At 40.0% G+C, this 12,433-nt stretch overlaps 4 protein-coding genes across 4 annotated transcripts; all 4 read left to right on the top strand.

Annotated features, from left to right (window-relative positions):
* Positions 1-584: 584 nt before the first annotated feature.
* LOC123703686 lies at positions 585-1,844 on the top strand. Its single transcript, XM_045651766.1, has one exon. The coding sequence runs from the start codon at positions 585-587 to the stop codon at positions 1,842-1,844; it is 1,260 nt and encodes a 419-aa protein (XP_045507722.1).
* A 1,170-nt stretch (positions 1,845-3,014) lies between these two features.
* Positions 3,015-3,545, top strand: LOC123703819 (histone H4). The gene has a single exon (XM_045651980.1). The coding sequence runs from the start codon at positions 3,042-3,044 to the stop codon at positions 3,351-3,353; it is 312 nt and encodes a 103-aa protein (XP_045507936.1). The 5' UTR covers positions 3,015-3,041; the 3' UTR covers positions 3,354-3,545.
* A 757-nt stretch (positions 3,546-4,302) lies between these two features.
* Positions 4,303-4,858, top strand: LOC123703817 (histone H2A-like). Its single transcript, XM_045651976.1, has one exon. It carries the CDS (start codon positions 4,384-4,386, stop codon positions 4,756-4,758), a length of 375 nt encoding a protein of 124 aa, XP_045507932.1. The 5' UTR covers positions 4,303-4,383; the 3' UTR covers positions 4,759-4,858.
* Positions 4,859-6,554: 1,696 nt separating this feature from the next.
* On the top strand, positions 6,555-6,953 carry LOC123703818 (histone H2B). The gene has a single exon (XM_045651977.1). The coding sequence runs from the start codon at positions 6,555-6,557 to the stop codon at positions 6,927-6,929; it is 375 nt and encodes a 124-aa protein (XP_045507933.1). The 3' UTR covers positions 6,930-6,953.
* Positions 6,954-12,433: the final 5,480 nt, after the last annotated feature.

Here is a 12,433-nt window from a genome sequence, read left to right as displayed (position 1 = left end):
TAATCATTCAGTAGCCATTAACCTTAAATAATAATTCTTCTAATGTATTATAAAGTTTTATTTTATATATTATATAAAGTTTTATAAATATATATTATATATTATATAAAGTTTTATATATATATTGTATAAAGTTTTATTTTATAACTACGAGGGATCTATATAGAGAGTTGGTTCATAATAATTATTACTTATTTAATTTGCTGTGTCGATTTTTTTTTCCTCAGTATAAAACCTATCCTATGTGTTAATCCAAGTTCATTGTAATCAGTTCAGTAATATTTGCGTGAAATAGTAACATTTATAATATTAGTAGGATAATGATAACAACACAAGTAAGTTAATTAAGTACCTAATGACGATAATTATATTATTAGACAACATTTCAAAATTATAAGCTTTATTTATTTTTAAATTAAGCTAAGGCGCATTTTTTATTCCTCCGTATGTATGACGTCATCATCAAATTTATCGTTTTTATTTAATTTCTCTTAAAATATGCTTAACCGGAACAAACACCTTGAAAACAAGATCGAAAAAACAAGCATTTCTTTCTGGCAATGCCACAAAATGATTGGTAATAGATGGGGGCTCTCCCCGAAAATCACAATGTGGCTCTACAAAACCGTCATAAGACCAATGCTAACCTACGGCTCTGTGGTTTGGTGGCCAAGGACACAACAATCGGCGGCTATAAGCAAACTGCAGAGATTTCAAAGACTCGCCTGTCTGGCAATCACTGGCAGCATGAGCACAACACCAATGCTGCGATTGAGGCAATGCTCGACCTGCCACCCCTACATCTTTTTGTAAGACAAGAAGCTCTAGCGACAGCTGTAAGGTTAAAGACACAAAACCTCTGGAGAATGTTGCCTACAGCACACAGTAAGATCTTAACTATAGCAGCTGAGAAGGAGTCCTCACTCCTTGCCATAAGTGATAAGATCCCAAAGCAATTCATCTTTGACAATAAATATAAGATACAGCTACGTGAATACACGTCAGAACACAACAGCGTTGAAGACCTTCTAATCTTCACGGACGGGTCCAAGACTGGAAATGGTACGGGTGCTGGGGTCCTAAACATTAACATCTCGCAACCCTTGGGACCCCATAATACAGTCTTTCAGGCTGAATGCCTAGGACTTCTACTTGCAGCTTCGGCCATAATTAAAAGAAATGTAACAAACTATTCGATTCGGATCCTATCGGATAGCAAAGCAGCACTCATGGCAATCAAAAGCCATGAAATCACTTCAGGGTTGACCCTTGAGTGTCACTTAGCCCTAACTAAGGTATGTGACCTGGGAAATTCCCTAGTATTACAATGGATAAAAGGACACAGTAGCTCACGTGGAAACGATGCTGCTGATATACTAGCCAGAAGGGCATCTGAAACACCGGTCATGGGACCTTTTCCCATTATACCGCTACCTGCTAGCTGGACCCGGATGATGATTACCCAGCTCGATAGCACTGCTCAGAGAGCGGAATGGTCAAGCAGATCTGACTGCAAGCAAGCCAGAGAAGCCCTACCGGACATTGACTCGAGACTTGCACGTCGGCTTCTCAACCTACGTAGAGTGCAACTACGTGTAATAACAGGGACCCTCACAGGGCACGGCCCCTTTAACAAGCATCTCTTTAATCTAGGGATCACAGACAGTCCGCTATGCAGAGCATGCATGGCGACCGAGGAAACGGCAGCCCACGTCATCATGGAATGTAAGGGGGTTGCGGAGTACAGGGCAAGATACCTGGGGTCTCCTGGGTCCCTCCCCGAAGCCTTTGGCAACCCTCACAAGCTGCTTGGCTTCATGGAGGAGCTCGGGTATCAGTTTTAGCTGGTTTCCCCCACCTCCCTCTCTCATGCAAAATAGGCGCTTGACGTCGAGTTGCGGAGAAATGCCGGTCTATTATTATTATGTTTCTCATTTCCATAATACTCGGGTACCACCAGAAGGACGGTACCCGGATCTTTGGAAGGCTTACGTGGGGACACGGATCCAACACGCAGAGGCCCTTTGAGACTTTTAATGTGTTGTGGGACACCAGCCGCAGCCTGCCCATGACTGCACTATAGAGATACAGTCCTAGGCAGTCTGCGGCCGATGTAGGACTATTTCGAGATGTGGAAAACAAAATGAACTGGGCTATGGAGTGGGATGTTAAGTGGGCCGGTATTTGGGGACTATTGGAAACTATGGCACCTGCCTTTCTACTAAAATAAAGTAAAAATATGTTGGCAGGTGGTGACTCGCCCTCTCACTGTATGGGCCACCGAAATAAGTCGCTGCAATAGTGCGACAAGGGGGCAACATATTGTGAGCAGCTAAGGGTGGAGAGGCGTCCCTGGACTTTAAACTCCGATCACGCGCTCCCTGAGGGTCCAGCATCACGTGCCCACTCGCCACTTACGATTCGCATCCACCCTTCGAGCTAAAAGCTCTCGCGACTCCACTCTGGCCGGCCGGTTAAGGCAAGCCAGAGGTGGGGATCCTGTCCTCGTCAGGCTTCACTCCGACCGGCCGGTGAAGGCAAGCCGGAGATGAAGACAGGGGCCTCCCCCGGGAGCGCTCGGTTCCCGCGGGGTCGCTACTCCCCGACACCCCGCCACAAGGTGTCCTGCGGGTTGACTGACTGCACGGGTGGAATATCTATTGTCACGTAAACAATAGATATTCCAACCGTGGGCGATGGGGTCGTCACATCCCTACGCCCTTCTATTATTATTATTATTATGCGATTAAAAAATTAAATAAAAAAAATTAAATGTTGTCCATTATTGTGATTGAGTTTGAATTTATGATTTCGATACGTATATTTATACGATATTATTATTATTATTCAAAGATTATTAACGTAGTCCCGCGCGCGATATATCTATCCGTCTCCGTCGCGCGTCGAGGGCGAGCCGACCGTAACGCGTGTATAATGTGTGTGTATAAAAGTCGCGTGAAAATAGCGCGCAGCGCACAAGCTTTCGGGCACGCAGCGAGTAAGCAAGTAAACGAGTAGAATCACGCAAGACAGTCGGCGATATGACAGGCCGCGGTAAAGGAGGCAAGGGGCTCGGAAAAGGTGGCGCTAAGCGGCACAGGAAGGTGCTCCGTGACAACATCCAGGGTATCACGAAGCCCGCGATCCGTCGTCTCGCTCGCAGGGGTGGCGTCAAGCGTATATCTGGTTTGATATACGAAGAGACGCGCGGCGTTCTCAAGGTATTCCTCGAGAACGTGATCCGCGACGCCGTTACTTACACCGAGCACGCAAAGAGGAAGACCGTCACCGCAATGGACGTCGTGTACGCGCTGAAACGTCAGGGACGTACCCTCTACGGATTCGGCGGTTAATTGTTTTTACATAGTAATTGTGTTACTTCAAAGATCGTCCGTCCGTTCGTACGTACGTCAATTCTTCCATGCAATCGATTCGGCCTTTAATACTTCATCATGATGGTACGAATAAAGATGGGCGTACGATCACCACGGCGATGATTTTGAAACAAACAAATTAACTACAAAAAGGCCCTTTTCAGGGCCGCATACGATTCATTGATTCCACAATATTATATAATATTGTATTATGGATATTATGTTTCCCCTCGCGCGCAAAACTACAACACTCGCTATGATTTCACTTGTACTCTCTATAATATTATTATGTGTGCTAAATTTCATTGTAATCGGTTCAACACAAACACATACACATACATACATCCGTCCATCCATCCATCCGATCGACCGCCCGACGCCCGACTCCCTGTGGCTGTATGCAATAATAAACTTTCCTCTACCTTAAAAATGATGTGTTAAAAATAGGTACTCTCTAAAACCTATATGTACTGGTATGAATTTATTATTGATGGTTGTCTAGACAACACAATCCGTTTCTGTTAATGTTAAATTAATATTATGAATATTAATGTTAAATTAATATTTTAAAGTTTGCTATAAAATCATTACAAATATGAGTAATAATAATATTTGGGGATGCTGTACAGCGCATCAAAAAAGAAAAATAATTAAAAAATGCTTAGGTACTTACCTATATTGTATGTGCGAAATGTGAAAAAAAAAAACATTATCATTATCATTATCATTTGCATGTATGTATGGGTCTTGATGAAGCCTCGCTTAAAAAAAATTATTATTATTATTTGACACGGTCGTGTTCACTGCGCATCGCTCGTCGTTTGTGTTCGCTCGCATTTCACGGCGTCATGCCCACCGCAATCACTAGGATACACGTGAAAATATATATTAAATCCAATGGTATACCTAAAAAAAATACTTTAGTGATCGGTGCGTATCGTTGTACGTATCAAGTACGTACGTATCAGTTTTTCGTTTATTATTATATTATCAAAGAAAACAGTAAATAATGTCTGGACGCGGTAAAGGCGGTAAAGTGAAGGGGAAGGCAAAGTCACGTTCCAGCCGTGCCGGTCTGCAGTTCCCCGTCGGCCGTATTCACAGATTGCTCAGGAAGGGCAATTACGCGGAGCGCGTGGGCGCCGGTGCCCCGGTTTACCTGGCGGCCGTGATGGAGTACCTGGCGGCTGAAGTTCTCGAGTTGGCCGGCAACGCGGCGCGCGACAACAAGAAGACTAGAATTATTCCGAGACATCTGCAATTGGCCATACGTAACGACGAAGAGCTGAACAAGCTCCTCTCCGGCGTGACCATAGCACAGGGCGGTGTATTGCCTAACATTCAGGCGGTGCTGCTGCCCAAGAAGACGGAGAAGAAGGCCTAATTGGATTGCATTGCATTGGATTGCATTTACCAATAACGCTACAATTACATATTTTTATGTACCTATGTTCATCATTTCCAGAAATAAAGACGACGCTTAATTTGTGCATTTTTGTGGTTATCCTAAAAACTAATTCATAAATATACCATCATGGTGTCATGTTCTATATATCGGAATGTGAAGTTACAAACTGAAATAAAAATGATGGATTTAAAAACATAATATTTCTACTACTACTACTACTTACGTACATTACGTACATTGGATTTAGCTCGATATTTTTATACCTGTTACAGAATATTTCACTCACAAATTTTTATATAAGTAATATAATTTTATTCAATACTAGATTTCCGCCTACGGCTTCGCCCGCGTTTTCAAAGGAAAACCAGCATAGTTCCCATTCCCGTGGGATTTCTGGGATAAAACCTATCTTATTGTGTTAATCCAAGTTACCCACTATATGTGTGCTAAATTTAATTGTAATCGGTTCAGTAGTTTATGCGTGAAAACCATACATATATACATACAAACCTTTCCTCTTTATAACTTAACTTAATATGTGGATGGATATGTATTAATATTTTTATTTGTTACTGTAAAACATTCAAATCGAAATATTTCGTAGATTTCGACAGATAAAGAATGGTGTGTTCATAGCGGCATGTTCACTAAGACATAATTTAAATTATAATAATACTAGAGGTCCGCCCCGGCTTCGCCCGTGGTACATATTTCGCAATAAAAGGTAGCCTATGTCCTTTCTCGGGTATCAAAATATCTCTATACCAAATTTCATGCAAATTGGTTAAGTAGTTTAGGCGTGATTGAGTAACAGACAGACAGACAGAGTTACTTTCGCATTTATAATATTAAGTATGGATATTTATTTTGACAGACATCGTCAGTTTGATTTATTGGTGTCAATTATAAAAAAAGACAATTTAATTTTTAACACAAATAAGGTTTCATATTTTTAAGATTGACCTAACGTAAAGCTGTTGATTTAATATCAAAACTCAAAACTGTACCCACGCTAAAATATAGTTTTTAGAATTAACAATTTCCAACTGTTCTTCTCTATTTACACACAAAAAGGACTGCATGGATATTAAATAAAATCCTCCTTGATGATTCCCAAAATTCGACTGTAGTCTGTATTGTTATTTTACCTCAGCCTTATGTGATTTAAAAAAATAAAAAAATGACAAATGAAAACATCTAATTAGCTGGGTCCACACCGGACGATCCACCGCGATCCTATCGCGCGCGGCTGAGTCCCAGATGCCAATCGATTTTTGTAAAATTGTTTCACCCAAAACCGTCGATTTCTTTTTCTTTATTTTTTGCGCAAACATTTAAGTATTATAAAAGTCACTGCTGCAACGGCAAGACGCCGCCGTTGTACGTATGACTGCATATTGTACAAGAGACTGGCTGAATCACGGATCGCCTTAGGATCGCTTGGAGCGCATATTTGGGATCGCAAGTTTTTAAAGTGAATCGGCCTAACACGATCCACGATCCATGCTCCGCGATCCAGGATCGCGGATCGCGGGATCGCTGGATCGTCCGGTGTGGACCCAGCTAATGATTCACCGCATGTTCACCGCCCACTGTGTGGAGGGGACGCTTACGCTCCACGGTATTGGCCGATAACCAAAAGTGCTAGCTCGCATTACTAACCGACGGCCGTAACGCCGTGCGGCGCGATCTATACCGGGTGTGAAATATTTTTACAGTACTGAGTACAGTCTACAGTTTCAATTGATTGAACTTATACTATATAAAACAAGATGCCGCCAAAAACGAGTGGAAAGGCCGCAAAGAAGTCCGGCAAAGCGCAGAAGAACATCTCGAAGTCTGACAAGAAAAAGAAGAAGCACAAGAGGAAGGAGAGCTACGCCATTTACATTTACAAGGTGCTCAAGCAGGTCCACCCCGACACCGGTATCTCCTCGAAGGCCATGTCCATCATGAACTCGTTCGTGAACGACATTTTCGAGCGCATCGCCGCGGAGGCGTCCCGGCTCGCTCACTACAACAAGCGGTCGACCATCACGTCGCGAGAGGTGCAAACCTCCGTGCGGCTGCTGCTGCCCGGCGAGCTCGCCAAGCACGCCGTCAGCGAAGGCACCAAGGCGGTCACCAAGTACACGAGCTCCAAGTGAGCGGCCGTCCAAGACGTGTCGTCGGGACAACGGCGTGGCGTGTTCGACTGATCGAACGCCCGCTCGCTCGCGTTTTGTGTTTATTATTATATTATACTATGAAAACAACAACGGCCCTTTTCAGGGCCACAATATATTTCATGATTGAATTACGTGTGTGTGTGCGTGAATTGCAATGGTCATTTGCGGGCATGATTTATTTTATTTTATTTACAAACTAGCGGTCCGCCCCGGTTTCGCCCGTGGTACATATTTCGCAATAAAAAGTTCTATGTTCCTATAGGCCTATGTTCTTTCTCAGGGTCTAAAGATTGTCTGTGCCAAATTTCATCAAAATCGGTCCAGTAGTTTTGATGATGAGCCTATTCATTACAATCAAACAAACAACATTTCATGAGAATCGGTCGAGCCGTTTCGGAGGAGATTAGCTTTAATTGGTTTAGATTAAATACAGAAGAATAATAATAAAAATCTATATAGGTAGGTCGCTATATATAATCTTTTTTATTAAGTATTTATATTCCTTGAAGTACGAGGATGGTTCTTATGTACAAAAAACGTAAATTTAATTGATATAAAACTAAAAATTAATATTAATTATTAAATGGAGAAATAATTATGTATTAATAATTATTTTTAATACTTAACTGTTTAACAAATAATTAATGGTAGATTGCGGCTTTGCCTGCGTTGTTCAGAACTTAACAAATTATATACTAAAAGCTTCCTCGAGATGCAGTCTATCTATTGAAATAAACCGCATCAAAATCGGTTGTCTAGTTTTAATTATACAAGTTTATATAGGGAAAATAGCACACACGGACAGACATTCGAACCGATTATCTGTTACATTTATATAGTTTTGTGTGTTTTGTAATAGTTTTAGTAAATACATACTTATAATTTCGGAAAACAGTGTATTTTGTATGAAGAGGCGCTCGTGCACTGAGCTGCGGAATAATCAAGTTAAAGATGAGGTTTATGAAGGAATTTTATTTTAAACTAGCGGTCCGCCCCGGCTTCGCCCGTGGTACATGTTTACGTTTTCTCTACATAAAATCTCGTACTTCAAGAAATATAATAAAAAAAGAATTATCGAAATCGGTTCAGCCGTTCTCGAGTTATGCGCTTACCAACACATTTTGCGATTCATTTTTATATATAAGACTAGCTTTCCGCCCGCGGCTTCGCCCGCGTTTTCAGAGAAAACCCCGCATAGTTCCCTTTCCCGTGGGATTTCCGGGATAAAACCTATCCTATCTCTCAAGTTGGATCAAACTGCACATGGTGTGCGAATTTTATTATAATCGGTTAAGTGGTTTAGGAGTCCATTGAGGACAAACATTGTGACACGAGATTTATATTATATATTAAAGAATAGTGCATTTAGTATGGCGGTCGTAAAATAATGATTATTTTCGATTTGATTGTTTGTTTGATGAATTTATTACAGTGATTATTGGAGCATATTGCTATTATTTCAGAATATTAGAGCACGTTTAAAATACGAACAAATGTATTCACAGCATCAGATTTATAAATGTAAGTTTTCTTTCACTTTCATATTAAATACAACAATTTTAATTCTGTCTTTTTCCCTGTCTCCTTTCTTTCTTGTTGGTCTTAGCGTGATGATATAACGTATAGGCCTATAGCCTTCCTTGATAAATAGGCTATCTAACACCATAAACATTTTTCAAATCGGACCAGTAGTTCCTGAGATTAGCGCGTTCAAACAAACAATCTCTTCAGCTTTATAAAATTTATAGTATAGATTATATTTATTTTTCTGCCATCACAATCGATAACCTATATTTAGTGTCTATATTTAGTCTAAGTTTTTAATAATACACATACATAAGCAAGCGCCATAGGCCAGGTGTTTGGGGCACTATTATAGGCACCTGCTCCAGCTGCTGTTCTTGACCTTCAAATTGGAAATGTCATCAGGTGATACATAGTTAGTTTATAGAGATGCGTATTTGGAATATGTGACTAATTGGAAATATGTAATTTGAAAAAATAGTGCGTATTTCTTGTTTGTAGTACTCATTGTAAGTCCCGTGTCCCCAAGTGGGGTAAGGGACAGATGCATTATGCATACGTCTGTTTCACTGGTCGAGTATTATCTTTAGGGACAAGTAGGTAAGTAGGCCTTCTGTGTCCTGCCAGACCGAGACATTTTTTTTTCTTCGTTTCAACCGGGAATCGAACCCAGGACCCCTCGGTTCTAGTACTGATTGTAGTTTATATATGAGTCAAATATTAATATTACATTGAGTTAAATATAATATATCCTACTAATATTATAAATGTGAACGTTTGTATGTTTGTCACTCCTTGACGCAAAAACTGCTGAACCCATTTTCATGAAATTTGGCACACACGAAGAAGGTAACTTGGATTAACACATAGGAGTTTTTATCCCGAAAATTCCACTAGAACGGGAACCATGCGAGTTTTCGGACTACGCGGGCAAAGCTAAAACCTAGTACGAAATAATTGAAGACTAAATTTGACGCCCAAATTCAAGCTTTTTTAATAATATGCCAACTCAGTGTGATTCTAAAAAAATACTACAATTTTAACGAATTAAGAACTTTGCACTCTACACACTGGTAAAAGATACAAACACACAAACAATTAGAAAAACATAACCCCTTTTAGGAAATTGGTTAAAAAACAAATTACATAAACTTCGATGAAATGGTTCAAGTAATATGAAGAATAGATTAATCTTACAATAGCCGTGTCTTCCTGTTCATAGCTATTGTTAATTTGTCTCGCTTTAGTGTTGTTTCTTAATATAATGGTCAGTATATAGTATATATGTTGAAATATAGTAGGAAAAGTCGGTGAAAGGATAAAGATAAAATATTTGTTACTAATCTAGATAAAATATCTAAAATGTGTTGGTAAGCGCATAACTCGAGAACGGCTGAACCTACTTATTTCGAAATTTTTTTTTCTATAATATTCCTTGAAGTACGAGGATGGTTCTTATGGAGGGAAAACGTAAACATGTACCACGGCTGAAGCCGGGGTGGACCGCTACTATATTCGTCTCTGGTTCGTTAAAAAGAAAAAAGGTTTATTGACACAAAATTGTAGCGACGTCAGTTCTTTAAATTAGAAATTGTTTATTATGTTTAGAATGGTATATCAGTAAAATTACTTGTATCGGTCACTATTATCATAAATATTTAATCGTAATTGAAAAAAGTTGAGCAAATGTGCAGTTCTAACAAAACGAAATAACATGTCGCCGTTACTAGGTTACGTTGTTGAATTTTGTTGAACTGTCAAATGTTGCCTATTAAAATGGCTCTTCTATAGTAATCAAGGATTATACTCCAAGAGCTCACCGCCAATTCATTAAGCCGATCGAATACAAAACATTAAGCTCTAGTCGGATGGGATCCGGAACGCGCCGTCCGTTCGGACGTCCGGTGTCCGCCGATTGCGAGGAAATTTAAAACTGCCACCGATCGTCCGGAATGTGCGAATTGTGGATGCGGTATTTGTATTATCTTTAAGAGGAATGTTTGAGTATGGTTTCAATGTTTTGAAGATGATTTTAATATTAAAACGATAGAAAAAAATGTTTAAGGTGTGTAGGTAGTCCGACATAAGAATTAAGAGTATTAAATTTACTTATGATAAGTGGTAGTATAGGACGTAGTAGATATTAATGGAATATTGTGCCTAATACTTATACCTACTTATACTGGTGCCTGTATATACAGGCTAGTTCTTCGAACTAAGCCTAAAACGGGTGCCACTTATACTTTTTAATTGTGAACAAACTATATTGTGATGTCCTAAAATTTTCTGTCTCCCATCAGTATTTCACATATACCTATAGGTTCGTATATTATTATTCAATACACAATATTCTGAAACGCATCTAAAGTATGTAAACTATAAACATGTCACCTGACCCTACGAATAAGAAGCGCATTGCGCTCCCAGCTCCATACACAAGCTCCAGACGATTCAGTCGCGGTTCATGAGAACAGCGACTGGAGCGCCCTGGTTCGTGCGTAACGTGGACCTACATAGGGACTTAGAACTCCCCACCATAGCCCAATGGATGAAGCAAGCGTCTAAGCGCTACTTCGACAAGGCTAAAAACCACCCTAACCCATTGGTGACAAAGGCCATCGCATACGTCGCGAAACCCGATCCCACTCATCGTCGTAGGCGGCCGAGACATGTCTTGGACGACTCCGACGATGATATTACCAAAGCTAACGCACGGCTAGACTCGGCGATTGAAGCCCAACGTCGAACAAACCGCGACACCGCACACACCACAGCAGAAAGCGTACACCGTCTTCGCCGGCGAAGACGAGGTCCCTTGTTCCGCGTTCCCGCGCCCACCCGGGTGAGCGCCCGTCCGATTAGGGCCCTTCTGGCCTCCTCCACTCAAGCGACAGCTCAAGCCGAGGTTCGTGGTCCCCGTCAAGGGGGGACGCCCTTGTGCATGTCGCTACCAGGGTGAACCTTCAGTTCACCCCCGCGTCCGCGTTAAAATGTAAAAGCCCTTCTGGCTAACATTGAGAAACACCATAAAAAAAAAAAAAAAAAGGTACGAATAAGAAAACATATTTATTAACCTACCATATTGCATTGGCACGCGTACAAACAGGCAAAAAGTACTAATTACAACCTATATAGTATTTCTACAAAGGTGATGTACTAAATGGTAGTTATTTATACGTCAGCTGCTTTTCAAAAATTAACATTACACCTGCTACGATTATTTCAAGGTCATGTGTCCTTGACATTTCATATATCGATAATGATGGAATTATCCTTGAAAAAAACTAAAACACCTGATATAGTATGTATAAGTAGTATTCATTGTTTGGCTGTATGTATTTACGTAGTAAATTAAATATTTTTTTTTATTGATAGCGTTAGTAAATGGGTATGTTTCTGTCGATTCAAAAGTGCCTATAGAAGTTAGTTTTCCATGTGACTTCATCTTTTTGTAAAAAAAATAATTTAGTTCCCGCGTAGTAAAGTAAAGGAAAAAAGCACAGTTCCCGTTCCCTATAAATATCCGAGGTTCGGAATAAAACCTATCCTATGTCCTTTCTCATGTCTCAAACTATCTTTGTACTACATTTCATCCAAATCGGTTCAGTGGTTGAAGCGTGAAAAACAGATAGACAGACAGATAGAGCTACTTTCGCATTTACAACATTACATTTCGAATTGTTAGGATAACAATAGATTTATACTGCGGTTTCTCCCACTTGTAGGACTTTATCAGCTTTAACAACTCAGCATAAGCTTTTCAAAACAATATCGAGAAACTCATCTATGTAGTTTCGAGAAATCTTACATTTCAAGTACCTACCTACTATAATAATGATAATTTATTAATATATAAGTTATAAATTTTTTATTAAATTATAAAACATACACTTTTCTTAAGAAAGACTTCAAAATCAATAAATAGTTTTTTTATTACTCCTCCACGCAAAAACTGCTGA

The sequence above is a fragment of the Colias croceus genome, chromosome 27, assembly GCF_905220415.1.
Source record: "Colias croceus chromosome 27, ilColCroc2.1".
NCBI lineage: Eukaryota > Metazoa > Arthropoda > Insecta > Lepidoptera > Pieridae > Colias > Colias croceus.
This window is presented reverse-complemented; position numbering and strand designations above follow the sequence as displayed.

What these genes read in the sequence shown, in the direction of transcription:
- LOC123703817 (XM_045651976.1), top strand. Translation starts at nt 4,384, where the DNA reads ATGTCTGGACGCGGTAAAGGCGGTAAAGTGAAGGGGAAGGCAAAGTCA.
- LOC123703686 (XM_045651766.1), top strand. Translation starts at nt 585, where the DNA reads ATGGGGGCTCTCCCCGAAAATCACAATGTGGCTCTACAAAACCGTCAT.
- LOC123703818 (XM_045651977.1), top strand. Translation starts at nt 6,555, where the DNA reads ATGCCGCCAAAAACGAGTGGAAAGGCCGCAAAGAAGTCCGGCAAAGCG.
- LOC123703819 (XM_045651980.1), top strand. Translation starts at nt 3,042, where the DNA reads ATGACAGGCCGCGGTAAAGGAGGCAAGGGGCTCGGAAAAGGTGGCGCT.